Raw genomic sequence first — 25,328 nt, 5'->3', positions numbered from 1 at the left:
AACGTCTTTCTGACGTCATGAATCCGGAAACACCCGAGCCCAGGTGCGGGTATTTCCGGATTTCGGAATGTTGGGGGGGCGGGTTGGGTGGTGCTCGCCGGGTGATGAGGTGGTCGGGCGGTGCCCCATCGCGCATGAGGTGTTTGGGCGGTGCGGCAAGGTTGGGCTGTGGCGAGGCCTGAGGTTGGGCAGCGGCGAGGGGTGGTACGGCAAGGTGAGGCTCGAGATTGGGCAGCGGCAGCACCTAGAGGTCGGCAGGGTCTGGATTCCGGAACATTTTACGGATCCTGGACGACCCTGCCACCAATTGGTCCGGATTCCAGAACTCCGGATTTTGGACGCTGCACCTGTACTCCTGGTTTTGTTTATTTCCTGATGAGTGATCAGTTTTACAAATGATACATATTCTGCTGATTCTTCTTCCCTTAGGAGAATAAAGAAACTGGAATGGAAAGGGTTATTGAAACTGTAGCTTCTTTTAAGTAAGTATAGAACTCAATTTGAAGTATTGAATTAGTTGGATAGACTTTGCATGTCTGCTGGCATGTTAATTCCTTTATATCTTTTTCATTACAGGAAGCCAGGTTTAACAGGAAGAGGACTTTATGAACTAAAACGTGAATGCACCAAGGAATTTAATCTTTTCTTCTACCATTATTCTAGGGCTGATCAATCTAAGGTAAACGATAAATTAACAAAAAATTAAGAATGCATTCTGAACATACATGTATTTGAATATCAATTATTATACATCAGTTGACAGTATTAAGTTGTGTAGGGCAAGCAATGTCTTAAATGTTGCATCCTGCCTTGGATTGATAGAGGGGAAAATACGTGGAATATGAAAAACCATAGTTCTCAACATGAGATATTCCGCTCTTCTACTTCTGCACACCATCCTTTTCTCCTCTCCCAAAATAAAAATAATTTTTTTTCTGGAATTTTTAAGCTTTCATAACTTTTATTAAGGTGACTCTTCCTCTGAATACCCAATTTTGGTCGCATCAATGACTAGACACAGCTGGTCAATTACAAACCAGCACCTTTTCTGGCCTTGAAGCGGCTGAGACCTTTGTCTCAAATGTCTCGGGAGCTAAAATATAAATTTGCAGTGTCCCATTTGGAACTGTTGGCTGGCATTTCCTATAGCTTATTTGAGCTGACTAGTTGTATGGTGAATCTTGGGGACAAAGAAGAAATGGCCATAAATTTTAAAATCTGTTGTGGCAGAAGGTGCTGAACATGAGAAGCATCTTTTCCTGTTTCATCCCATATAACTTCTCGCTTGCCCTTCGCTGCCCCTTCCTTCTTTCTCCGCTTGCTCCACTCTTTCACCCTCCCACCCTGTGTCCAGTTATTCCACCGCTTTCTAACCTGCATAACATAACGTAAGAATTAGGAGCAGGAGTTGCTCCGTCATTCAGTAAGATCATGGCTGATCTTAGACATCAACTTCACTTTCTCACCCGATCCCTTGATTCCCCTAGAGTCCAAAAATCCATCGATCTCAGCCTTGAAGATACTGAACGACTCAGCAGACAAAACCCTTTCGGGTAGAGAATTCCAAAGATTCACAACCTTCTGAGTGAAGAAATTCCTCATCATCTCTGTTCAAAATGGCCGACCCCTTATCCTGAGACTTTGCCCCCGAGTTCAAGACTCTCCAGCCAGGGGAAACAACCTCTCCGCATCTACCCTGTCAATCCCCCTCAGAATCTTGTATGTTTCAATGAGACCACCTCTCATTCTTCTAAATGTGAGAGTGTCGGCTCAGTCTCTCCTCCTAGGACAACCCTCTCATTCCAGGGTTCAATATCGTGATCCTTGCACTGCCTCTAAGGCATGTATGTCCATTCTCAGACAAGGAGACCAAATGACCTGAAAAATGAACTTGTTGACTCCCTATGTACAGTGCCATGGCAGTTTGACTAATATTCCTGAATTTGTGTCTCAAAGCTACTGGTGAGACACCTAACCAAACAACTTCTGGAAATCCATACACAGTGCATTTACTGCATTCCTTTTTTCAAGGAAAAGGTTTTGTATTTTCTTTAAAGTTATAAGGATATATTTTACGAGGCTTCAAAGAAAGCTTTTTGAACGATATATTTCTTAACAAACCAATTGATAACTAAAAACAGATTCTGCTGTTTCATATTAATGTGTTTTTAACTCTCTTTAGGCTGAAGAAGCTCAAAGAAAGTTAAGGAAGCAGAATGGAGAAGACACGGGTATGTTAGAAGTTCTTTACTTCTCTCTTCCAGACAGAAGTTTTTGTTCCATTTTGAAGCTAATTTTATTTTATTTCCAATCTGGAGATGGTCTGTTCTCATGTTATTGTCAGTGCTCAAGTTAATCTGGCTCCATGAGTACTTTATTTTTGTTTTTCTTTGTATGTGCCTTACCTTCATTTACTATTTATCATGTTGGACAATTAGGAATTGTTAACACCTGTCAATATGTAGGAGCATTGAATGCACTTGCCAAGTTGAATATTCCACATTCTTGACAATAGATCAGATTAGGATTAAGAAAAATGTATACTGGCATTCATGGTTTTTCTTCAGATTAATTTATCATTTTGCAAGTTATACAACAGCAGTTCGTTACAGGTATTGCGTAGAGTGTAACCTTTTTCAGTTGTGCACAGAGATCTATTTTCACCAGTATTCACTTCAATCAAAACATTGAAGTAATTTTAACAAGTGCATTCTGGCTATGATATGGTCAGTTGCGAGGAAAGATGTAGGAAAAATAACTTGTTATACCATCGTTGTATGATTTGGGATACTCGATGCCGCATAGGTTTGCTGAATGGTGTCTCCAGACATTCAAGTTCTTTTGGCTCTGCAGTGTTGGGAGAGCATTGTTGCTTTTTTAGTTGTAGCGGCCAGATGTTGGTTGGTGATTTTGTTTGGGGGACAGGACACCGTAAAATTCTCTCTTCACCAATTATATTTGACTAAAGAGGTAGAGCTTCCTGAACAAGTATTTATGTTGTAAATCCTTGGGATGCTTTATTCAGGATGTATTCCTCCTGCGTAAACTGAGAAACAAACCGCCCTCCTATTAGCCTTCAGTTTGAGTTGACAACCTTTGCAACATGGATGCTGAGGTTGAGAATCGTGTCCAAAAATGGATAATTAAGTTTGATAACTTTTATGTTAAATGTAACCAGTACACACACAGTTGAGTCTTGATACAATGATGATATTCATGAAACTGTTCTTTATTTTAGCTCTTCCACCTCCTGTCCTTCCTCATTTTTGTCCCCTGTTTGCCAGTCTGGTAAACATCCTTCAGTCAGATGTTTACTTGTATATTCTGAGAACGGTGTTGCAGTGGGTCGTGGAGCCAAATGGACATGCTTGGACTGAGAGCATGTTACAGAGGGTAAGCTTTGCCAAAATTCTGAAATCATATATGTTCATTGATTTATCCTATAGTCACTTAAACACAGTTTTAAAAAATAAGCTCTTATTTAGTTTGAGGTTAGAAAATGGATGTAAATCATTTGGCCTTGATTACTGCTCTCTGCTTAAATGGTTAGTCCTCTTTCATTAATATATCAGAAACTATGTTGGAGCAGGCACTAATACCCAGCTGAAAGAGCTGAACATGATCAGAATGGGGAAGAGTTAGGAATTTTTTCAAAAATACAGTCACCATCATGAAAAATCAGCTTTAGAGCATTTTTCATGTTAATAACTCCATGACTGTTGTACTTCCTTCTCATTTGTTGAAATTTGTTGCCCTGACATCCAAAATGGAAGTTCCTAGTAATCTGGTTTCCCTGGTTTACTATTGTTATCATTAAGCAGAAGAGCTATAAAAACATAAGTAATTTGTTTTTCTCACCACCATCTTCACTTTTCCAGGGTACATCTGCACTGCCAGTTTAACATTGGTGAAAAGTTATTTCCACTTTGTACCGACAGAAAAGTGGCTATAAAGGTGAAGTCGGGGCCCAATTTAAATCGAGCGAGAATGAAATTATTTGGAGAGCATAATATCTCTCTGCTTTGGTTTGACAACATAAGAAGTGTAAATCTAATATAATGTCAAACCTGGCTTACAAGATGCATCATTTCATAAGAAAAAGTGAACACTTCAAGATTCAGACAATTGATGTATCGGTGAGCTTGTTGCAGCAATTGCAAGCACCCAAAAGAGAATCTGTGTGTTGGGCTCCAACCTGCCTTAATTTAATTTTTTTATACAACTCCCCTATCAAATCTTTTAAATGTATACATTTTAATTCGTTATCCAATTATGGAGCTCATTACAGTTCACAACAAATATTTGAACTGCTTTACCTTGACAGCTATAAATATTTTCTTGTGAAGATTTCAGATCCTTTATTTCTTCTTTCCTCTCCCCATGCGCCCCCCCTCCCCATGTCTACACAAGTTTCTTTGCACAATCTGGCCATGAAGGCAGTGGCTTGAAGCTGGCCACCAATTGGCACATATGAGCAGCACACACTCAACTATCCCTTGAATTTTCCTTAGTGAGTAAGCTACTGGTGCTTGTGTAATAATTTCTTCTGTTTTAAACTTTTTTTTATTGGATTCACATATTTCATAAAATCATTGTACATTTTGATTCGATGATGCTTGTGAGAGGAGGAGCGTGTTGATACTTCGCTATTTATTTGCATGACTGTGCTTGTTGGGCTGAGAAGGGGAATTCACTGGTGTGGGATTTAAATGCCTATTCCACCACTCCAAGGTAGTGGCGGTTGGAAAACTAGCAGTGTTACGGCACAGTATGCTGTTAATAGCTTGACATGGTTACAAGTAGAAATGGGCTGGTACTGACATTCATTGCCCTGGTTCACTTATTTATTTTACAGTTATAAATACATTTACTACAAAACTTGGAAAAATTCCAGCTTTTAAAAAAAAAACATCAACGGGGAGATGCAGGGTGGATGGTGGGGAGCATATTGTACTTGGTGCTCCTGTTTCCTCCAAAACATTATTTAGTGGAGTCCAATTTTTGGAGGAAATATATGATGTATGTGTCCCATTTTGCCCACACATGCTTAAATTGTGAGTGGCAGTGGAGTTAGGCTGTTAAATACTTTTGGGTCGTTTGGTTTTGATCCTCCCCGGCGAGAAAATGGGGCGGTGAGGTTTTAGTTGGCGAGTTTCCCATTTTTGCACCTCAAAAGTCGCACAATGCCTCCCTTTGCGCTGCGCCCCCTGCGCAGAGCCCAAATGGCACAAATTTCTCCACACGGGGCAAACGTTACCAGGGCGTTAACTTTCCTGCCCCATCTCTGTTTTCGCCCCGAAAATGACAACGCCGAAAATACAGCCCATCGACTGGTGTTGCGCGTTCATGTTGTGACATGCATTGGTGTCTGAAGGACCAAGTCAGCTGATGATGACATCAGAGTCAGGTCACCTGTGGTTGATTTCACTGGAAATGGACCAATCAAATTAAAGTGGGGGCAGAATCTGACAATTCAAGTTAGACCAGTTAAGGATGAAATTAAGAAGCATTTTTCACACACAGGGTAGTGTAAATCTGCAATACTTTCCCACAAAATGCTGTGAATGCTGAGTTAATTGATTGAATAAAATGATGGAGCAAGTTTGAGGGGCTGAGTTGCCTGCATCTGTTTCTATATTACCACCAATACTTCTGTATTGCTGGTACTACTTTAAATTCAGTACGCAAATCCCAGTTTAAGAATATCTCATTAGACTTAAGCCGATGAATCTTTTAGGAATAAGCTTCTGCAATGTACATTGGTGTCAAGTTCATTGATTGTTTATATGAAGAAAAAACTTGTTTGTAATTACAGTAGGAAAGTTGTACAAATTTGAAGCCAGTTTTATTCACTTAGTTACATAAATTCACAGTTTGGGCAATTTGATATGAAATTCTGTCAATGCCATCAGCTAAGAGCTGTTTGGATGTGGCCTGAAGTGCATTGCTGTCTTCTTTTGTCCTTGTAAAAAAAAAAAAAAGTGCTTGGTCTTTGCTTGGCACCGTTTATGATGGCACCACTCAGATTGAGAAATCTGTGGAAATCATGTGCATGAGACCACATGGGTACATCACACCATGCCACCGAACAACTGTTTCTTTCATAAATGTTCAAGCCCAATTTATTTTATTTTGGCTGTCTTTATATACAGATGGTTTTTCATTACATCATCATCCTGTTCATGTAGGTTTTGCACTTGATTGGAATGGCTTTACTTGAAGAGAAACAACAATTAGAAAGTTCAAGTGAAGACAGTGATTTTACTTTTAACTTCACTTCAAAAGTTTCACGTACGTATCAGTTCTGTGAAAAATTCTGTAGATTGGTAAGTAAAGATTTATGTAGAAGTGTGAAAGATGCCGTTCATTCACCTCGTCTTCTCGTTCAGGTTCTGTTCTCTTTCCTACCCCAAGTTCCCGATCCCTCCACTCCCAGCTGATGAAAATGACGACAATTTTTTGCTTAATTCTGCTGCTGAATTAGTATTCATTTTTATTAGCTGGTTAGACTTGGGATGAAAATGTTATTCTTTATGCCAAGTTTTAATTGTGGCATCTTCAATTGATCATGTGTTTCTTCCGTTTGCTTTTGCACATGGTACTTCTCTGCATCTGCTTATATCAATTCATTATTTTAGAAGCTTGGATCATATTCTTCCCAACCTGTAATGAAATATATTTTCCTCCTTCAGCCTCCATTTCAGCTTTAAAAGTGAGCGACCTTAAACTGCTGATCTCTTCTCTTCCGCCCACCTCCCCCCCCTTTTTCCACTCCTTTCATCTCACTTTTTAAGAACATGGACTATATGTGGTCTGTGGAAGCTAGAGAAGTGTTTATCTAACCTAGATTTGAGGAATGTTTCTCAAGTGGCAGGCTGTCTTTGTTTTGTGAGCATCAAAGAAATGGTCTGCAAGCTTTATTATCCGAATAATTTAAATTGTTTTATTAAGATGGTACTATATCAGGTGAAGTTACGCAAATGTTTGTGTTATTTGCATATTGTCATAATAATTTACTTTTGGAACTATTTTGCAGGTCCTGGCGAGGCCCCAGAAAACTCACCTAGTATTTTGGCAATGCTGGAAACCTTGCAAAATGCTCCCCATTTAGAGGTTTATAAGGACATGATCAAATGGATACTTAAGGTATGTTCCAGTCGTCCTAATTAGTTAAATTTCTTAACTTCAAACAAGACCAACTGAAACTGAGAATACAGATTTGCACAGAAGTAGGTGTATCTTAGAAGAGGAAGCATAGACCCTTAAATAAACATTCCTATTTCCTAATATGCAGTCCTTTTTCTCCCTTTCTGCTTTTGTGTATGTGTGTGAAATATTGTGCAGTCATGGATAGTAGTTACGCTGCCTCTTCTGCACCGAGAGAGACTCTTTTTAGGTCCACACTGATGCAAAATTGGCTACTTAACATCCGAGTTGGGTCCCAATCTGACTGGGATGCCATTAAGTCAAGAAATTAACATTTTCTGGTGCAGTCTTACACTACTTGGGCTTGGTACCATGTGGGTAAACACCAGCCCAATGAGATGTGGTTTTTCAAATGTAGCTGCCAGTGGATTAGACAGTGGTCATTCACCTTCAGGGTCTGTTCCTCATTCGTGTGGCCACCTAGAACAGACTGTTACGAGATGGCTTGTGTGGAAAATAGAAAACATGTTACTCTGGTTTAGGCTGAGTCACATTGTTGGGGCTAAGTAGAGGGAGCTTTAATCTGTGTCTGGCTGTGCACCTTTGCTTGACACCTTACCTGGATTGCTTGATGCTGATACTGCAAACAGTAGCAATACTGAGGGAACATTATCACCTACAAGTTCCCCTCTTAGTCACAAACCATCCTGATGAGCACAAACTGCTGTTTAGTCATTGTCGCTACCTATTATGGGAGCACCATTAGCTCAAGGACTGTAGAGGTTCAAGGAGAAAACCCACCACCACCACCTCGGGACAATTAGGGATGGGCAAGAAATGCAGCTTTGCCCATACCCTCAGAACAAATTCAAAGAAAACTGGTGCCTTTAATGGGAAGAATTTCATTCTCTGGCACTAACCGCTGCCATCTTTGAGCGCAAACATTTTTGAATGAGAAAAAAGATCGCCAAGGAGCTGGGCTCGTGTCATTTTCAGTCTGCAAAATAACTTTTTTTTGGCTGTACTTCATGCTCGACAAGATTGGGCTTGGACTGGTTGTATAGTATAAATCTAGCCATGAAGAACACTTGCTAACTTTAGGGCCAGAGGCAGACTATCCTCACCACATAGGACAAGTAATGCAGTGTTCAAAGCCAAGCAGTCTATTAAAAGTAAAAGTAAAAACTGCTAACTGATTCTTTTTCTTGATAATGGCAATTTGCACAAAGACCTGAAACTCCTGAATAGTAGAGACTTTTGTAGATGTTGTATAAGCTGAGAAATTTGTGTGTTAGGTGAAGGCAACACTAGCAAATTTAAGAATATTTCCCATTTTTAATGTAGTCCAAGACCACTTGCAAACCTTTGAGGAAAGATGTTCCATTTTGCAATGAGATTAATCCCAGTCTTTCACTTCCCATATAAAAATGGAATAACTAATTTTAAAAAATAGTTTTATAAGACAGTGGAAAAGAAAATCTTAATTAATTTTAAATTAATCCAGGAAGGTGTCATCAAATATGTCCCACACACTGCTCTTCTCTGATGCTATATAATCTTTGCACGAGGATCAAAGTGTGTTTATTGAGTGATGGAGTGGATTGGAACACTATTTAAATTTGTGTTGTAGGGGTTTAAATAGCAACTCCCATATGGATTGTGAAAACCATCCCTGCTCTACTGTAAGGGCCATGCCTCTACAATGAATGAGTGGGGCAACAGCAAAAATTGTTACTGAATTGGAATGTTTTGCAGAGGCCAATAAAAGTAGAAAACGTTGCAGTCGGGATGCTCTTGTGCATTGGCTAAGCTATTTTAGCGTACAGAGCTTTGTTGTAGCTGGAATCACTTGGTGCTGACTGTGGATAACAAAAGTAGGGCAAGAATTGTTCCCTTCTCGCGACCATTATTTCATTGAGTACAAAAACTCACGAAGGATAATTAAAACTAAGTAACAATTGTACCCGCCTAAGCATCCTTTAGTAGCAAACTGTTTCATGTTTTTCTTTAGCTGCTCTTTTTAATTGTTGTCTCCCTCACTTGGATATATTTTATGTACCACTTTGGCTGGTCATGTCATTGTCATGAAAAGATAAGATTTAATTCTGAAAGGGGTCTAATGTATTTTGGAAAACTAATTTTAAATTTATTCTTAACTGAAAAAATAAGGGACCTGTTCAACTGAAAGCCTTCTAACCATGAATACCAATTTTTATTGTCTGTGATTTGCATAATTTGATGAACTCTAAGGAAATAATTGATACTGTTTTGTAACAAAATAATAAAAATGGATTGTTCATTTATATTCAATTCTTCAAAGTCTGATTTTTGTTTTAAAGCTTTTTGGAGTTATTAAAAAGATGAGAGAACGGAGTAATTCGGCTCCTATTGTAGAGTCAGGAGGGCACAGTGTGGAGGAGGTAAGATCATAGAATGAATGTCAGACCATTTAAAACATTTGCTGTTCCTATTCGAGAAAGCATGGCTTGATACAGACGTATATTTAAATTTTAAGAATGCTGAAAGGATATTTTCCAACTGTATGTAGTACAAGGATATTGCAGCGCTTTAAAAGTATTTATTAAAAATGAGATTTGGGTGGTCTTGATTTTTTTTTGTAATTTGTAGTATATTTTTGTGAATAATAACATCGAGTTTAAGTTTGCCCTTTAAGTTGTGCTTTCCTGTCAAATATTAACTTCGGGTTTTTTATTTTTGTTTTAAGTGATTTAAATTTTTCTGATTTTTCTCTTCCTTCTGCTCTGCTGTAAGGCATTGGCTCCTTGTTGTGGTGTGGTTTCACTACCACTGACAGTCCCACCCATCCCCTCTCCATTTCACCTAAATATCCATCTATTTGTGCGTGAACTTTGATTGCGAGTGGTGGCAGCAAGATGTTAATTTGCGGGAGTTATCATAACCTCACCTGACATCCACACAAGTACCCTGAGCAGTATTCACTCGCTAGCAGTAAGGAGCAGGACCCTTGACATTTTCTCCTCTCTAACCCAGGGCTGTGAAGCCAATAGTAACATCCTACTCCTGACATCAGCTAATTGAGCAAAAGCCCTGAATGATTGAGACATTCCTGCTGTCATGGCTGACCCATTTCCTCGATAAGCTGGCAGAACCATTGAGGGAGTGTGATGAAGTATTAGTTAATAAAATTGCTTCAATGCAAGTTTATTGGAATTTGTATTATTGATGATGAGCATATTTAGGTGTGTTCAATATAATTGCTTTTAAATTGGTTAAAATTGTAATTTGTGTACTTTAAAAAATGCTAACAGTAAAAGGACATTGAATTAATTGGCTTGAAAATAAAGTTGCAATACTAACTGTTTTACCATTTAAAAGAAATCTGGAAGAATGTTTCACATGCTTGCTGTGTGAGCCTTTCTCTTCCTGCTACCCCCATTTTCCTTTGGGATTTAAATAACTAAATTATAAAGCATGCTGCAGGTTTTGTGTCAAGTCTAAATGTTAACTGTCTGTTTTTGTAGTGTTTACGAGATAAAGACAAAGCAGATCGGAAACGGAAAGCTGAAATTGCCCGGCTGCGTAGAGAGAAGATAATGGCGCAGATGTCAGAAATGCAGAGGCATTTTATAGATGAAAATAGGGAATTGTTTCAACAGACATTAGAAGAACTAGAAGCTTCATCTTCCACAGCACCTGACAATAGGTAAAGAGGGAGGGTCTTTAGCAGGTACAGTTGTTATACGTCAGACATGCACCTATTACGACGTAAGTATAAGTAACTTTAAAAGGAAAACAGTATTTTTGCCTATATTCTGTTGCATTGTTTTTAATAATTTTGTGTCAGCAACCTAAATGAGAGTTCCAAATCTCATGTTTCATCAGGCATATTGAGACAAGGAAAAGATGTAAGGAAAATAAGATAGTGCCACTTTGGGGCACCCTTGTGCCTCTCCAAGTGGTACTTTCAGAGTCTGAGACCTGTGAGTCAGTTGCCTGCTCTCCTCTGTCAGGAAACAGTGCATCTTAAATTAAAACGAAGACTACTTGGAGAAAAAGAATGAATAAAAGTCATTCTGAAATATAGTCATAGTTTGTCTAACCTTCACATGCAATTGAAACGAGCTGTTGTACTGAGGCAAATAACACACGGGGAAATAGTTTCTTTAAGACAGTGACCTACATGAGTCATACTAGTTTTCCCCAATGTAAACATTATTTGTCCATTGTAACATAGTTCCTTTTCTTTTGATGTCAGCACACCAAAAAAACATGTTACTCTTTTTTTTAGTTCACGATGACATTTCTGCAGCTCAATCATACCTTCACCTCCATCTTTGATGCCCTTGTCCCCACTAAAGCTATTACTCTCAATGATCCCTCTAAGCTCCGCTGCCATGTAGCAATCTGGAAGGTACCGCACAGGCCGCTCAAAAGCTGTTCGTATAAAGATATCGTGCATGCTTGGCTAAAGGTACCGTGCACAAAAGAAAAAATTGAGGGAACGTTGACCCTGTTCATTCCCCCGGTACGGTCCTCCTCTCTGCTCCCTTAAGTCCAAGGGGCACAGACTTGAACATTTATGGAGGACAACTGGTTTAGCCATTCATCAGCAGATTTGGTTGGGCCACATAAAGCACTAATAAGGTGCTTTGCCAAAACTGGTCACGATTCCAGAATCAAACTGGAATGTAAATATAACCCCAGCTTTTCTCTTCCATTGCAAACCATCTTTTTAATCCCCCCTCCCCTGCCTCCTTCACCCTCGGCTCCAACAACAAGTGTGAGGAGCTCATGGACTTCTTTGTCACAAAGATTGAGACCATCCGGTCTGCTGCCTCCCTCCCTTCGCCGAGCCCGCCAAGCCAAACGACACCGAAGGTTCCCCCTGCCCTGGCCCATTTTTCTCTTGTTTCTCTCCTGTCTCACCTCATGGCATCTCTGAGGTCATCTTGTTAATGAGACCCACCTCCTGCTCCCTCGACCCTATTCCCACCAAACTGCTGACTCACCCAACTTCCCTTCCTGGCCCCAGTGTGCTGATAGTGTTAATGGTTCCCTCTCCTTGGGTACTGTACCCTTCCCCTTCAAATTTGCTGTCATCATCCCGCTCTTAAAAAAAAAAAAAAAAAAAAAAACCTTGCCCCCTCTGTCTTTGCAAATTACTGCGCCATTTCTGACCTCCCTTTCTCTTCAAACTCTTGGGACGTGTTATTGCCTCCCAAATCCGTGCCCATCTTTCCCACAGCTCCATGTTTGAACTCCTCCAATCAGGTTCTGCCCCTGATGGCACTAAAACGACCCAAATCAAAGTCACAAATTACATCCTATGTGACTCTGACCGTGGTAAACTATCTCTCGTCAGCCTTCTTGACCTGTGTGCAGTCTTTGACACGGTTGACCACACCATCCTCCTCCCAACGTCTCTCCTCCATTGTCCAGCTGGGTGGGACTGCCCTTGCCTGGTTCCATCTTGCCTATCTGGTCGTAGCCAGAGAATTGCAATGGCTTCTCTTCCCACTTCTGCACCATTACCTCTGGAGTTTGCCACGGCTCTATCCTTGGCCCTTTCTCGTCTACATGTTGCCACTCGGCGACATGATCTGAAAACACAACGTTGGGTTCCACATGTATACTAACGACGCCCAGCTTGACCTCACCACTCCATTTGTCACGCTGTTTATCCGATATCCATTCCTAGATGAGCAGTAATTTCCTCCAACTAAATATTGAGAAGACCGAAGCTATTGTCTTTGGCCCCTACTACATAGGAACACGAGTAGGTGATTCAGCTCCTTGAGCCTGTTCCACCATTCAGTGAGATCATGGCTGATCACAAACTTAGTTCCTTAGCCACCGACTCCATCCCTCTCACTGCTCAGTATCTGAGGCTGAACCAGACTGTTCACAACCTTGGTGTCCTATTTGATCTGAAAATTAGCCTCTACCCACATCTGCTGTAGAAACCCTCATCTATGCCTTTCTTGCCTCTAAACCTGACTATTCTGATGCTTACTGTCCGGCCTCTCATCTTCCACCCTCCATAAACTTGAACTCATCCAAATCTCTGCCCGTATCCGAACTCGCACCAAGTCCCATTCACCCATCACGCCTGTGCTCGTTGACGGTTAAGAAATTCATCGATTTTAAAAATTCTCCTCTTTATTATTCAAATTGCTCCATGGCTTCGTCCCTCCCTATCTCTGTAATCTCCTCCAGCCCCACAACACCCTAAGATATTGCACGCCTCCAATTCTGGCCTCTTGCGCATTCCAGATTTGAATCACTCCAGCATTCGCAGCCATGCCTTCAGTTTCCGGCGCCTCAAGCTCTGGAATTCGCTCTCTTTGCCGCTCCGCCCCTCTACCTCTCTCTCTCTCTCTCTCTCTTTTAAGTGGATCCTTAAAACTTACTGTGCTCATCTTTCCCGGAACTCCATGTTTGAATCCCCTCAATCTGGTTTCCACCCCTGCCACAGTACCAAGACGGCTCTCATCAAAGTCACAAATGGCATCTTTTGTGACTGTGACAAAGGTAAACTATCCCTCCTCAACCTTCTTGGCCTGTCTGCAGCCTTTGACACGGTTGACCACTCCATCCTCCTCCAACACCTCTCTACCACTGTCCAGCTGGGTGGGACTGCACTCGCCTGATTCCATTCTTATCTATTTAATTGTAGCCAGAAAATCACCTGCTATGGCTTTTTCTCCCACTCCTGCATCGTTACCTTTGGTGTCCCCCATGGGTGTATCCTTGGCCCCCTCCTAATTCTCATCTGTATGTTGCCTCTTAGCAACATCATCGAAAAATACGGCGTCAGTTTCCACATGCACTCGATGACGACACTCAGCTGTAACTCTCCACCACTTCTCTCGACCCCTCCATGGTCGCTAAATTGTCGGGACTGCTTGTCCAACATCCAGTACTGGATGAGCAGAAATTTTCTCCAATGAAATATTGTGAAGACGGAAGCCATTATCTTTGGTCCCCGCCACAAACTGTGTTCCCTAGCCACCGACTCTATCCATCTCCCTAGCATCTGTCTGAGGCTAAACCAGACTGTTTGCAACCTAGATATCATAGTTGACCCTGAACTGATCTTCCGGCCACATATCCACGGCATAACTAAAACCGGCTATTTCCACCTCTGCAGCATTGCCCATCTCTGCCCCAGCCTCAGCTCATTTATAGCTGAAACTTTCATCCATGCCTTTGTTACCTCTAGACTTGACTTTTCCAACTCACTCCTGGCTGGCCTCCCACATTCGACCCTACATAAACTTGAGGTGATCCAAAACATGGCAACTTGTCTCGCAACAAGTCTCGCTCACTCATCATCCCTGTGCTCGCCGATCTACATTGGCTCCCGGTTAATCAACCCCTCGATTTCAAAATTCTCATAAGAACATAAGAAATAGGAGCAGGAGCAGTCCATTTGGCCCCTCGAGCTTGCTTCGCTGTTCAATAAGACCATGGCTGATCTGATCTTGGGCTAAGCTCCACTTCCCTGCCCTCTCCCCATAACCCTTCTCTCTTATTGCTCAAAAATCGGTGTCTATCTCCACCTAAAATATATTCAATGACCCAGCCTCCACAACTCTCAAGGGCAGAGAATTCCACAGATTTACAACCCTCTGAGAAGGCATTCTTCCTCCATCTCAGTTCTGAAACTATGCCCCCGAGTTCCAGATTCCCCCACTCAGGGAAACATCCTCTCTGCATCAACCTTGTCGAGCCCCCTTTATCTGATATGTTTTAATAAGATCACCTCTCATTCTTCTAAACTCCAATGAGTCGAGGCGATGTTGGCAACCTGTATCATACCACCACCAGAGGGCCTACTTGTTGTAGTCCCAAGGGATCCCAGTATATAAGCAGGCCTCCCATGCTGTACCAACACTCTGGAGTTTAATTAAAGGAGCTAAGGTCGCACTTACTCATTGCATACAGTACTCAATTGTATCACTTTATTATGAGCGTAACAATTGGTGACGAGATAACAAACAACGACGCGAAAATGCAAAGAACGGTTGGTATCCTGGAGAAATTCTCAGCATGGGACGATTGGGAGGCCTTTGTGGAGCAACTTGACCAATACTTAGTGGCCAACGAGCTGGAAAGGGACGAGAACGCTGCCAAACGAAGGGTGATCCTCCTTACCGTCTGTGGGGCAATAACTTATGGCCTCATGAAGAATCTTCCAGCTCTGGTGAAACCAACAACCAATTCCTATGAAGGACTGTGTACGCTGGTCCGGGATCACCTAAATCTGAAAGAAAGCGATTTGATGGCAAGGTATTGGTTCTACATGTGTCAACTGTCTGAAGGCCAGGAAGTGGCGAGCTACGTCATCGAACTAAGGTGCCTTGCAGGACATTGCGAATTCGATGGATTCCTTGAGCAAATGCTTAGAGACTTTTTTGTGCTTGGCATTGGCCATGAAGTTATCCTTTGCAAACTATTAACTGTTGAAACACCGAACCTGAGCAAAGCCATAACGATAGCCCAGGCATTTATGTCCACCAGCAATAACACCAAACAAATTTCGCAGCATAAAGAGGTTTCGGCTAGTACTGTACACAAAGTAACGTCATTTTCAGGCAGGAATGCATATGGCAGAACGTACACGCCGGCACCTGCACGACCTCAGATGACCCAGAGTCCGCTATCGATCGTTAATGCGAGGCAGTTAATACCTTGTTGGCGCTGCAGAGGTGATCATCGAGCCCATCAATGCTGCTTCAGATACTATGCGTGCAAAGGCTGTGGAACAATGGGACACCTCCAGCGAATGTGCAGACGAGCTGCAAACCCTGCAAACCACCACGTTGCAGAGCAAGATTGATCCATGGTGGATCAGGCTGAACTAGAGACTCAGACCGAGGAGGCAGAAGTGTACGGGGTACACACCTTCACCACGAAATGTCCACCGATCATGTTAAAAGTTGAACTAAAGGGAATTCCAGTATCCATGGAACTGGACACAGATGTGAGTCAGTCCATCATGAGCAAAAAGGCCTTCGAGAGGCTGTGGTGCAACAAGGCACACAGGCCCAAGCTTAGCCCCATTCACATCAAGCAAAGGACTTACACCAAAGAGCTGATCCCTGTTATTGGCAGCGCAGAAGTAAAAGTCTCCTGATGGAGCAGTGCACGAACTCCCACTATGGATTGTGCCAGGAGATAGCCCCACACTTCGGCAGAAGCTGGTTGGGAAAAATCCGCTAGAACTGGGACGACATCCGAGCGCTTTCTTCCATCGACGCCGCCTTGTGCCCAGGTTCTGAGCAGGTTCCCATCGTTGTTTGAGCCAGGCATTGGAAGTTTCTCGGGCGAAGGTGAGGATCCACTTGGTTCTCGGTACACGACCCATTCACCACAAGGCACGGGCGGTGCCATATATGATGCAAGAGAAAGTGGATATTGAGCTGGACAGGCTGCAGCGAGAAGGCATCATCGCGCCGGTTGAGTTCAACGAGTGGGCCAGTCCGATTGTTCCGGTTCTCAAAGGCGATGGCATGGTCAGAATTTGTGGGGACGATAAAGTAACAATTAACTGTGTTTCGCGACAGGACCAGTACCCGCTACCCAAGGCAGATGACCTATTTGCGACCCTGGCTGGAGGAAAGGCATTCACCAAGTTGGACCTGACCTCGGCCTATATGACGCAGGAGCTGGAGGAATCTTCGAAAGGCCTCACCTGCATCAACACGCACAAAGGTCTGTTCATCTACAACAGATGCCCGTTTGGGATTCGTTCGGCCATGGCAATTTTCCAATGGAACATGGAGAGCCTGCTAAAGTTGGTTCTGCACACTGGTCTTCCAGGACGACATACTGGTCACAGGTCGGGACACCATCGAACACTTGAAGAACCTAAATCGTCTAGATCGCGTGGGACTCCGGTTGAAACGTTGGAAGTGTGTTTTCATGGCGCCAGAGGTCGAGTTCTTGGGAAGAAGAATCGCTGCAGATGGCATCAGACCTACCGACACAAAGATGGAAGCCATCAAGAACGCGCTACCACAGAACGTGACGGAGCTGCGGTCGTTGCTGGGACTCCTCAACTATTTCTGTAATTTCCTACCTGGGTTAAGCACCTTGCTAGAACCCCTACATGTGCTACTGTGCAAGGGAGATGACTGGATATGAGGGAAATCACGAGGCTGCTTTTGAGAAAGCTTGATATCTGTTATATTCCAACAAACTGCTTGTTCTGTATAACCCATGTAAACGATTAGTGCCCCATATGGGGTCGGGTGTATGTTAAAACAAGCTAACGAATCGGGAACATTGCAACAAGCCGCCTGTGTGTCCAGGAGTTTGTCGAAGGTCGAAAGGGCCTACAGCATGATTGAAAAAGAACCTGTGGCATGTGGTTACGGGGCAAAAAAAATGCACCAGTATCTGTTTGGTCTCAAGTTTGAGCTAGAAACTGACCATAAGATGGGCGCTCAGGCTGTCTGCATACAACTATGTAATCCGCCACAGACCAGGCACAGAGAACTGCGCTGATGTTCTCAGTCGGCTGCCATTGCCCACCACTGCACAGCCTGCAGACTTGCTCTTGGTGATGGATGCATTCGAAAATGAAAAGTCACCCGTTACGGCCTGCCAGATCAGGACCTGGACCAGCCAGGGTCCTTTATTGTCCCTGGTTTAAAAAAAACTGTCCTCCAAGGGAGCTGGTCCAGCGTCCCAGCGGGGATGCATGAAGAGATCAAGCCGTTCCAGCGACACAAAGACGAAATGTCCATACAGGCAGACTGTCTTTTGTGGGGCCATGAAAAGGGTGCTCAAAACAAGGCTCTCTCTTGTCCACCCTGATCTCCATGCGGACAGGTGGCATGAACAAAGCATGTATGGCATGAACAAAGCATGTAACATGATCGCGCAAACTTGTCACGTGATATTGAAGTCAATGACCCTGTATTTGTACTCAACTATGGACATGGTCCCAAATGGCTTGCTGGCACGGTGAGGCACATAAAGGCTCGTCGCAGGAGGAGTTCAGGCAGTCGGGCAGCGCAAGTCCGGGGTCGGAGAGGCCTTTTAAGGCTCGTCTGAGGACGAGTTCAGGCAGTCGGGCAGCGCGAGTCCGGGGTCGGAGAGGCCGATAAAGGCTCGTCTGAGGAGGAGTTCAGGCAGTCGGGCAGCGCGAGTCCGGGGTCAGAGAGGCCCAGCCGGTGCAGCTGCAGCAGGGAGGCAAAATAGAAGTAGAGAGAAATGAAAAGGTGACGTCACAGCCAAGGTGATAAGTGATTGGCTGGTGATTGGTAAGTAGTTTTTCTTTTTCTTTTTCTTTTATCAGTAAGTAACCTTTAGCATTGTTATATTAAGAGTATCTAAGGGTTAAGTCATGGTAGGAGAACTCGGACACGTGTTGTGCTCCTCCTGTAATATGTGGGAAGTCAGGGACGCTTCCGGTGTCCCTGACAACTACGTGTGCGGGAAGTGTGTCCGCCTCCAGCTCCTGGCGGACCGCGTTGCGGAGCTGGATCTGCGGGTGGATTCACTCTGGAGCATGCACGTTGCTGATAATGATGTGAATAGCACGTTTAGCGAGTTGGTCTTACTGCAGGTGAAGGGTCCTCAGCCAGATAGGGAATGGAAGACCAACAGGAAGAGCAATGTCAGGAAGGTAGTGCAGGGGTCCCGTGCGGTCATCCACCTGCAAAACAGATACACAGCTTTGAGCACTGTTGAGGGGGAACACTCATCAGGGGAGGGCAGCAGCAGCCAAGTCCATGTCACCGTGGCTGGCTCTGCTGCACAGGAGGGCACGAAAAAGAGTGGGAGAGCGACAGTGATAGGGGATTCAATTGTAAGGGGAATAGATAGGCGTTTCTGCGGCCGCAACTGAGACTCCAGGGTGGTATGTTGCCTCCCTGGTGCAAGGGTCAAGGATGTCTCGGAGCGGGTGCAGGACATTCTGAAAAGGGAGGGTGAACAACCAGTTGTCGTGATGCATATAGGTACCAACGACATAGGTAAAAAAAAAAACGGCATGAGGTCCTACGAGACGAATTTAGGGAGCTAGGAGTTAAATTTAAAAAGTAGGACCTCAAAAGTAGTAATCTCAGGATTGCTACCAGTGCCGCATGCTAGTCAGAGTTGGAATCACAGGATAGCTCAGATAAATACATGGCTTGAGGAGTGGTGCAGAAGGGAGGGATTCAAATTCCTGCGACATTGGAACCGGTTCTGGGGGAGGTGAGACCAGTACAAACGGGACGGTCTGCACCTGGGCAGGATCGGAACCAATATCCTCGGGGGAGTGTTTGCTAGTCCTGTTGGGGAGGAGTTAAACTAATATGGCAGGGAGATGGGAACCTACGCAGGGAGACAGAGGGAAATCGAAGGGGGGCAGAAGCAAAAGATAGAAAGGAGAATAGTAAAGATGCAGGGCAGAGAAACCCAAAGCAAAAAGCAAAAAGGGCCACATTACATCAAGATTCAAAAGGGGCAAAGTGTGTTAAAAAGACAAGTCTGAAGGCTCTGTGCCTCAATGCGAGGAGTATTCGGAATAAGGTGCATGAATTAACTGCGCAGATAGCAGTTAACGGATACGATGTGATTGGCATCACAGAGACATGGTTCCAGGGTGACCAGGGCTGGGAACTCAACATCCAAGGGTATTCAGCATTTAGGAAGGATAGACAGAAAGGAAAAGGAGGTGGGGTGGCGTTGCTGGTTAAAGAGGAAATCAATGCAGTTGCAAGGAAGGACATTAGCCTGGATGATGTGGAATCGGTATGGGTGGAGTTGTGGAATTCCAAAGGGCAGAAAACGCTAGTGGGAGTTGTGTATAGACCACCAAATAGTAGTAGTGAGGTTGGCGACAGCATCAAACAAGAAATAAGGGATGTGTGCAATAAAGGTACAGTAGTAATCATGGGCGACTTTAATCTACTTATTGATTGGGCAAACCTAACTGGTAGCAATGCGGTGGAGGAAGATTTCCTGGAGTGCATTAGGGATGGTTTTCTAGATCAATATGTCGAAGAACCAACCAGGGAGCTGGCCATCCTGGACTGGGTGATGTGTAATGAGAGGGGACCAATTGGCAATCTTGTTGTGCGAGGCCCCTTGTGGTAAAGTGATCATAATATGGTAGAATTCCTTATTAAGATGGAGAGTGACAAAGTTAATTCGGAAACTAGGGTCCTGAATTTAAGGAAAGGTAACTTCGACGGTATGAGGTGTGAATTGGCTAGAATAGACTGGCAGAGGATACATAAAGGGTTGACGGTGGATAAGTAATGGCAAACATTTAAAGATCACATGGATGAACTTCAGCAATTGTACATCCCTGTCTGGAGTAAAAATAAAACTGGGAAGGTGGCTCAACCATGGCTAACAAGGGAAATTCAGGATAGTGTTAAAACCAAGGAAGAGGCATATAAATTGGCTAGAAAAAGCAACAAACCTGAGGACTGGGAGAAATTTAGAATTCAACAGAGGAGGACTAAGGGTTTAATTAAGAGGGGGAAAATAGAGTACGAGAGGAAGCTTGCAGGGAACATAAAAACTGACTGCAAAAGCTTTTATAAATATGTGAAGAGAAAGAGATTAGTGAAGACAAATGTAGGTCCCTTGCAGTCAGATTCAGGTGAATTTAAAATGGGGAACAAAGAAATGGCAGACCAATTGAACCAATACTTCGGTTCTGCCTTCACAAAGGAAGATACAAATAACCTTCTGAATGTACTAGGGGACAGTGGGTCAAGTGAGAAGGAGGAACTGAAAGATATCCTTATTAGGCGGGAAATTGTGCTCGGGAAATTGATGGGATTAAAGGCCTACAAATCCCCGGGTCCTGATAATCTGCATCCCAGAGTACTTAAGGAAGTGGCCCTAGAAATAGTGGATGCATTGATGATTTTCCAACAGTCTATCGACTCTGGACTGGAGGTTAGCTAATTTAACACCACTTTTTCAAAAAGAAGGGAGAGAGAAAATGGGTAATTATCGACCGGTTAGCCTGACATCAGTAGTGGGGAAAATGTTGGAATAAATCATTAAGGATGAAATAGCAGCGCATTTGGAAAGCAGTGACAGGATTGGACCAAGTCAGCATGGATTTATGAAAGGGGAATCATGCTTGACGAATCTTCTGGAATTTTTTGAGGATGTAACTCGCAGAGTGGACAAGGGAGAACCAGTGGATGTGGTGTATTTGGACTTTCAAAAGGCTTTTGACAAGGTCCTGCACAAGAGATTGGTGTGCAAAATCAAAGCGCATGGTATTGGGGGTAATGTACTGACATGGATAGAGAACTGGTTGGCAGACAGGAAGCAGAGAGTCGGGATAAACGGGTCGTTTTCAGGATGGCAGGCAGTGACTAGTGGGGTGACGCAGGGCTCAGTGCTAGGACCCCAGCTCTTTACAATATACATTAACGATTTGGATGAAGGAATAGAGTATAATATCTCCAAGTTTACAGATGACACTAAACTGGGTGGCGGTGTGAGCTGTGAGGAGGACACTAAGAGGCTGCAGGGTGACTTGGACAGGTGAGGTGAGTGGGCAAATGCATGGCAGATGCAGTATAATGTGGATAAATGTGAGGTTATCCATTTTGGGGGCAAAAACACAAAGGCAGAATATTATCTGAATGGCGGCAGATTAGGAAAAAGGGGAGGTGCAACGAGACCTGGGTGTCATGGTTCATCAATCACTGAAAGTTGGCATGCAGGTACAGCAGGCGGTGAAGAAGGCAAAATGGTATGATGGCCTTCATAGCTAGGGGATTTGAATATAGGAGCAGGGAGGTCTTACTGCAGCTGTACAGGGCCTTGGTGAGGCCTCACCTGGAATATTGTGTTCAGTTTTGGTCTCCTAGTCTGAGGAAGGACGTTCTTGCTATTGAAGGAGTGCAGCGAAGGTTCACCAGACTGTTTTCAGGGATGGCTGGGCTGGCATATGACAGACTGGATCAACTGGGCCTTTATACACTGGCGTTTAGAAGGATGAGAGGGGATCTCATAGAAACATATAAGATTCTGACGGGACTGGACAGGTTCGATGCAGGAAGAATGTTCCCGATGTTGGGGAAGTCCAGAACCTGGGGACATAGTCTTAGGATAAGGGGTAAGCCATTTAGTACTGAGATGAGGAGAAACTTCTTCACTCACAGGGTTGTTAACCTGTGGAATTCCCTGCCGCAGAGAGTTGTTGATGCCAGTTCATTGGATATATTCAAGAGGGTGTTAGATATGGCCCTTACGGTTCGGTGGGATAAAGGAGTATGGAGAGAAAGCGGGAGGGGGGTGCTGTGGGAGTGATCAGCCATGATCTTCTTGTATGGTGGTGCACGCTCGAAGGGCCGAATGGTCTACTCCTGCACCTATTTTCTATGTTTCTATCTTTCTAGCCAAAGAAGGGAATCGGGTGTTTCAGGTCAAACTGGCCAATGGACTAACGAGTAGAAAGCATTTCGATCAAACCATATTGCGATTCACAAACAGCCACGAGCAACCCTAAGAGGACACCACCAACTTTGACCCTCCAACACACACACACAAGTGGCAACCGACATCACGGTTGACCACGAAGCTGAACTCACCATCCCCAGCAGTCCGGCAAGGCCAGCAGCCCAGCGAAGAACCAACCAACTCACCCACACCTACATTTGTACCGAGACGATCGACAAGTGAGCGAAAAGCCCCAGATCGTCTCACCCTGTAAATAAGTGTACTATTGGCTTTGGGAGGGAGTGATGTTATGTATGTAACCCTTGGCACCCTGTGTCATACCACCACCAGAGGGCCTACTTGTTGGAGTCCCAAGGGATCCCAGCATCCCTTGGGAGCACTGTCGATAAGCAGGCCTCCCATGCTTTACCAATGCTCAGGAGTTTAATTACAAGAACAAAGGTCACACTTACTCATTGCATACAGTACTCAGTTGTATCACTTTATTATGAGCGTAACAGGCCCAAACTGCTCAACCTTTCTTCATAAGTCAACCCATTCATAGAAACATAGAAAATAGATGCAGGAGTAGGCCTTTCAGCCCTTCGAGCCTGCACCACCATTCAATAAGATCATGGCTGATCGTTCACTTCAGTACCTCTTTCCTGCTTTCGCTCCATACCCCTTGATCCCTTTAGTCGTAAGGGTCATATCTAACACACTCCTGAATATATCCAATGAACTGGCATCAACAACTCTCTGCGGTAGGGAATTCCACAGGTTAACAACTCTTGAGTGAAGAAGTTTCTCCTCCTCTCAGTCCTAAATGGCTTACCCCTTATCCTTGGACGATGTCCCCTGGTTCTGGACTTCCCCAACATCGGGAACATTCTTTCTGCATCTAACCTGTCCAGTCCCATCAGAATTTTATATGTTTCTATGAGATCCCCTCTCATCCTTCTAAACTCCAGTGAATACAGGCCCAGTCAATCCAGTCTCTCCTTATATGTCAGTCCTGCCATTCTGGGAATCAGTCTCGTGAACCTTCGCTGTACTCCTTCAATAGCAAGAACGTCCTTTCTCAGATTAGGAGTCCAAAACTGAACACAATATTCCAGGTGAGGCCTCACCAAGGCCCTGTACAACTGCAGTAAGACCTCCCTGCTCCTATACTCCAATCCCCTAGCTATGAAGACCATCATACCATTTGCTGCCTTCACCGCCTGCTGTACCTGCATGCCAACTTTCAATGACTGATGTACCATGACACCCAGGTCTCAATACACCTCCCCTTTTCCTAATCTGCCACCATTCAGATAATAATCTGCCTTCGTGTTTTTGCCACCAAAGTGGATAACCTCACATTTATCCACATTATACTGCATCTGCCATGCGTTTGCCCACTCACCTAACCTGTCCAAGTCACCTTGCAGCCTCTTAGCATCCTCCTCACAGCTCACACCACCACCCAGCTTAATGTCATCTGCAAACTTGGAGATGTTACACTCAATTCCTTCATCTAAATCATTAATGCATCTTCTAAATCCGGAATCAACCTAATAAACCTTCTCTGAACTGCCTCCAATGCAAGTATATCCCTCCTTAAATAAGGAGACCAAAGCCATACACAGTACTGCAGGTATGGCCTCACCAATACCCTGTACAGTTGTAACAGAACTTCCCTGCTTTTATACTCCACCCCACTTGCAGTAAAGGCCAACATTGCATTTGCCTTCCTGATTACTAGCTGTACCTGCATACGAGCTTTTTGTGTTTCATGCTAAATTCTAAAGGGTCAAAGTGTAAGAAAAAGGCAAGCATGAAAGCTCGGTGCCTCAATGCAAGGAGTATTCGGAACCCAGGAGAGGGCTCTGAGCTCGTTAGTGGGTGAGAGCTCAGATGAACAGGACCCCAAGAAAGAATGCAAAAGGCAGGAGGCAACACAGCAGAGTAGCACTAAGGTAAGTGTAAACCACAAAGTGATAGGAAGGGACAATACGTATGAATATAAAGGGGCTGCAGGAGGGGTCAAAACTAAAAATCATGGTTTAAAAACTAGTATTAAAACACTCTACCTAAACGCATGCAGCATTCGAAATACAGTAAATGAGTTGACAGCACAAATCATTACAAATGGGTATGATTTGGTGGCCATTACAGAAACGTGGTTGCAGGGTGGTCAAGACTAGGAATTAAACATACAGGGTTATCTGACAATTCGGAAAGATAGACAAGAAGGGAAAGGAGGTGGGGTAGCTTTGTTACTAAAGGATGATATCAGGGCAGTTGTGAGAGACGATATTGGCTCTAATGAACAAAATGTTGAATCATTGTGGGTGGAGATTAGAGATAGTAAGGGGAAAAAGTCACTGGTGGGCGTAGTTTATATGCCCCCAAATAATAACTTCACGATGGGGCGGGCAATAATCAAGGGAATAATGGAGGCATATGAAAAAGCAACGGCAGTAGTCATGGGGGATTTTAACCTACATATCGATTGGTCAAATCGCACGGGGTAGCCTTGAGGAGGAATTCATAGAATGCATACGGGATTGTTTCTTAGAACAGTATGTTACAGAACCTACAAGGGAGCAAGCTATCTTGGATCTGGTCCTGTGTAATGAGACAGGAATAATAAACGATCTCCTAGTAAAAGATCCTCTCGGAATGAGTGATCACAGTATGGTTGAATTTGTAATACAGATTGAGGGTGAGGAAGTAGTGTCTCAAACGAGCGTACTATGCTTAAACAAAGGGGACTACAGTGGGATGAGGACAGAGTTGGC

General features: G+C 43.7%; 1 protein-coding gene across 1 annotated transcript in view; it reads left to right on the top strand.

The window, feature by feature from the left end:
* The window catches only part of ubr2 (ubiquitin protein ligase E3 component n-recognin 2), a 179,936-nt gene that overhangs the window by 101,502 nt on the left and 53,106 nt on the right, over positions 1 to 25,328 (top strand). The window contains exons 23-30 of the mRNA XM_070890969.1: positions 430 to 482; positions 577 to 679; positions 2,183 to 2,231; positions 3,239 to 3,393; positions 6,189 to 6,291; positions 7,037 to 7,146; positions 9,486 to 9,566; positions 10,650 to 10,831. Of these exons, the coding sequence (XP_070747070.1) occupies positions 430 to 482; positions 577 to 679; positions 2,183 to 2,231; positions 3,239 to 3,393; positions 6,189 to 6,291; positions 7,037 to 7,146; positions 9,486 to 9,566; positions 10,650 to 10,831 (836 nt within the window). The remainder of the gene's footprint in view (positions 1 to 429; positions 483 to 576; positions 680 to 2,182; positions 2,232 to 3,238; positions 3,394 to 6,188; positions 6,292 to 7,036; positions 7,147 to 9,485; positions 9,567 to 10,649; positions 10,832 to 25,328) is intronic.

The sequence above is a fragment of the Pristiophorus japonicus genome, chromosome 9, assembly GCF_044704955.1.
Source record: "Pristiophorus japonicus isolate sPriJap1 chromosome 9, sPriJap1.hap1, whole genome shotgun sequence".
NCBI lineage: Eukaryota > Metazoa > Chordata > Chondrichthyes > Pristiophoridae > Pristiophorus > Pristiophorus japonicus.
The sequence above is the reverse complement of the archived record's forward strand: the minus strand, read 5'-3'. Positions and strand labels throughout refer to the sequence as shown.